The 2,671-nt window shown below is 39.3% G+C and overlaps 1 protein-coding gene across 2 annotated transcripts; it reads left to right on the top strand.

The window, feature by feature from the left end:
- Positions 1-334: 334 nt before the first annotated feature.
- LOC137930563 (uncharacterized) lies at positions 335-2,035 on the top strand. Of its 2 annotated transcripts, none has more exons than XM_068773855.1 (3): positions 335-389; positions 764-932; positions 1,640-2,035. In XM_068773855.1, exons 2-3 carry the CDS (start codon positions 792-794, stop codon positions 1,781-1,783), a joined length of 285 nt encoding a protein of 94 aa, XP_068629956.1. In that variant the 5' UTR covers positions 335-389; positions 764-791; the 3' UTR covers positions 1,784-2,035. The 2 variants fall into 2 exon arrangements, with proteins under 2 accessions (XP_068629956.1, XP_068629954.1); XM_068773853.1 differs by lacking the exon at positions 335-389 and adding an exon at positions 396-512.
- The last annotated feature ends 636 nt before the right edge of the window (positions 2,036-2,671 follow it).

Here is a 2,671-nt window from a genome sequence, read left to right on the forward strand (position 1 = left end):
TGATTGAATTCATGTTACGTTATTAATTAAATTAGAACAAAGATGTTACGCTAAAGCAATAAAATAATCAAACAACTAAATATACATGCATGTATAGCGATATCTGTCCATGAATATATCGATTTCATATATAAACAAGTTGGCAAATTCCTTGTGATTGTTGTGAAGACATTAAGTTGTTACCAAAGAGAACATAAATTGATTAACATATCCGTGAGCGAGATGAGCGGCTTTCGTAGCCCGCGCGAGCCGATGGGGACGGTTGCGCAGGCGCAGTGCGGTGAAAGTGCCGCAGGAGGAGATTGGAGGGGCATCTTTTATAAGACGGGAGGGGAGGAGGCTATATCAGGCGGCAGGGGACGCGCGCGCCGCACTCCGCAACCCAGCAGGTGAGCTCCCACCACACCCACCACACCCAACTCCGCTCATCATCCGCGAGTTAGGAAAGTGTATCTAAGTGTAAGGCTTTTCGAGAAAAGGCGCTAACTAAATCGTTCAAAGTGTAAATCGATGTGAGTAAATGTGCACTTTCGCCCATGTGCGTGCGGTGCCTGCTGATGCGGACCCGTTCGTGTAACATTTTTTATTGGTGACACTGAACCTGCAGGACGAACTTGGTATCTGTTAGGGCCCTATTCGAATTTGATGCCGAAAGCTAAGAGACAATCCGAGCTGCAAGCGACCCATGTTTGATTTGCATAAATCAATATAACACATACGTGATAGGTAAAGTGTGAAATTAATTAGCAAATGTTTATTTCAGAGACGTTTGTTGAATACAAATAAGAAACATGAAGGTCGCCGTGTGCTTGTTGGTACTCGTGGCAGCGGTGGCAGCCGCCCCGCAGCGGGAGGGCGCCGCCTTCACTAAGGAGGCCATCAAGCAGGCTCAGAACACATTCCTCATTCCGAAAGACGCCGAGATCCAGAAGGTACATGAACAGTAAATGTTAATAGTACTCATCATTCAAAATTTGTATTAGTAAATATTTGGACCAATCAAAGTTCGTTGCACACTTGAAATTAGCACTAGGCTACTTTTCTACATAATCTAAACTTTAGGTAGCTTTTGTACATGATGTGTTTCATTAGTAATCGATATCTTTGCAGAGTGACTCCGTCAACAGATGTTGTAAGGATTTTATATATTAAAACAATAATAAATTCGTAAACAAAAAATTATATATTTAAAGATTCCTTCAATATATAATTGAAGAGAATTTCCAGATTTACCGATACAATAATATACTCCTGTTTAAATAATATAAATATATTAAATTCTCTATAGTCTTTAATACGAATAAGTTATAAATATAAAAGTAATTAAAAGTCATCGAACTTATATTTGTCTTATCAAGTTACATTTATCACATGAGTAAGTCAAAGGTGTAATACTAAGAGAACACAATTTGTTAGAAATTGTCATTTTGTTTGGGTCAATTGGTTTTTCCGTCCTCTAGGGTCTTTAACATCTACGAATATTTAAATTTTTTTAATTAATAACGTGTTTTTTTAATTTATATTCACATTAACAAAGGTCCTTAACACAGTATTAGCAATTTATTCGCAAGTTGTATTATTACTTTAAAAATTTTCGAAACCGGTCGCGTCCTGAAAAGAGAATTAACATTTGCTCCAGGTCCAAGAGGGAATTGAGTTGGCGGCCTACGAGTCGATCCCCGGAAACCAGAAGATCGACCTGAGACTCATTCTCGGTGATCAAGTGCCCGAGGAGGTGATCAACAACCTGCAGAGCCAGGTGGACCAAGTCGGCCGTCACTAGAATTACTTCTTGAACACCGCGGTCTCCGGCGGCGGGTAACACGTCTACCAAACATTGTGGGAGTTGTTACTCTGTGACATTCCTACACTAAAAGTTAAAGAAGTAGATGTTATCTTCTAGAAAGTGCTCGTGGTGTCGGGGGCTGCGGTTCACGTTGGCTAATTTTTAATTTATTGGTGAGGCGCCCGCCCATCTCCGTCGTGTTTGTAAATATATTTTTTTATTTTATAGTAATAAAGCAGTCGGTTTTTGTGTAAACGTTTTTTTTTCTTCTTGAATATTAATTTATTAATAATATTGTTTACTTTACGTACACGGTAACCACCATAATGGTGACCACCTTTGGATGCCACGAGAAGAGAGAAGAAACTGGATTCAAATTGATACTCTCTGTACCGGCATCTTTCTGAACAGAGTTAAAGCGACAGATGTTCCAAACGAATCCTGGTCTGAGAAGAGCCTACAATAAATTCAAAGGCTTTTGTTTGTGATAATTTTCACTATATCTACAATCCAGCAGTTAGTGTATTCAAAGCTTTAGGATGTTTTTATTAACATTTTAAATTTCATCATCGTTATCTCAAGCATACGATGTCTAGTATTCGACATAAGCCTCCCCCACGGAAGTAGGATTGATCAAAAGCCTCTGGCGTCCTACAACGACCTTAACAAGGTTGTCTGTCCGCCCTTTCAATTCATACATTACTCAGGAGTGTATTTAATGCTGAAATCTGATTGCCCGTGTACTAACCTAATTGTTTTGGTACATTTTTCATTAAACACTTTTAACACCATTAAACACGCTTATATCGCGGTTGATAAGGAATGCTAGGAAGAAAGAAGAGCCGGAGGAAGTCGCTGATTACATCAAGACGTAAGAATCCCCAG

The sequence above is a fragment of the Battus philenor genome, unplaced genomic scaffold (assembly GCF_028537555.1).
Source record: "Battus philenor isolate CCGP_79_NKW_IND1 unplaced genomic scaffold, ilBatPhil1.0.hap1 SCAF_6, whole genome shotgun sequence".
Classification (NCBI taxonomy): domain Eukaryota; kingdom Metazoa; phylum Arthropoda; class Insecta; order Lepidoptera; family Papilionidae; genus Battus; species Battus philenor.

Coding starts and splice junctions, on each gene's coding strand:
- LOC137930563 (XM_068773855.1), top strand. CDS start 792: ATGAAGGTCGCCGTGTGCTTGTTGGTACTCGTGGCAGCGGTGGCAGCC. Junction 933..1,639: donor AAGACGCCGAGATCCAGAAG/GTACATGAACAG, acceptor CATTTGCTCCAG/GTCCAAGAGGGAATTGAGTT.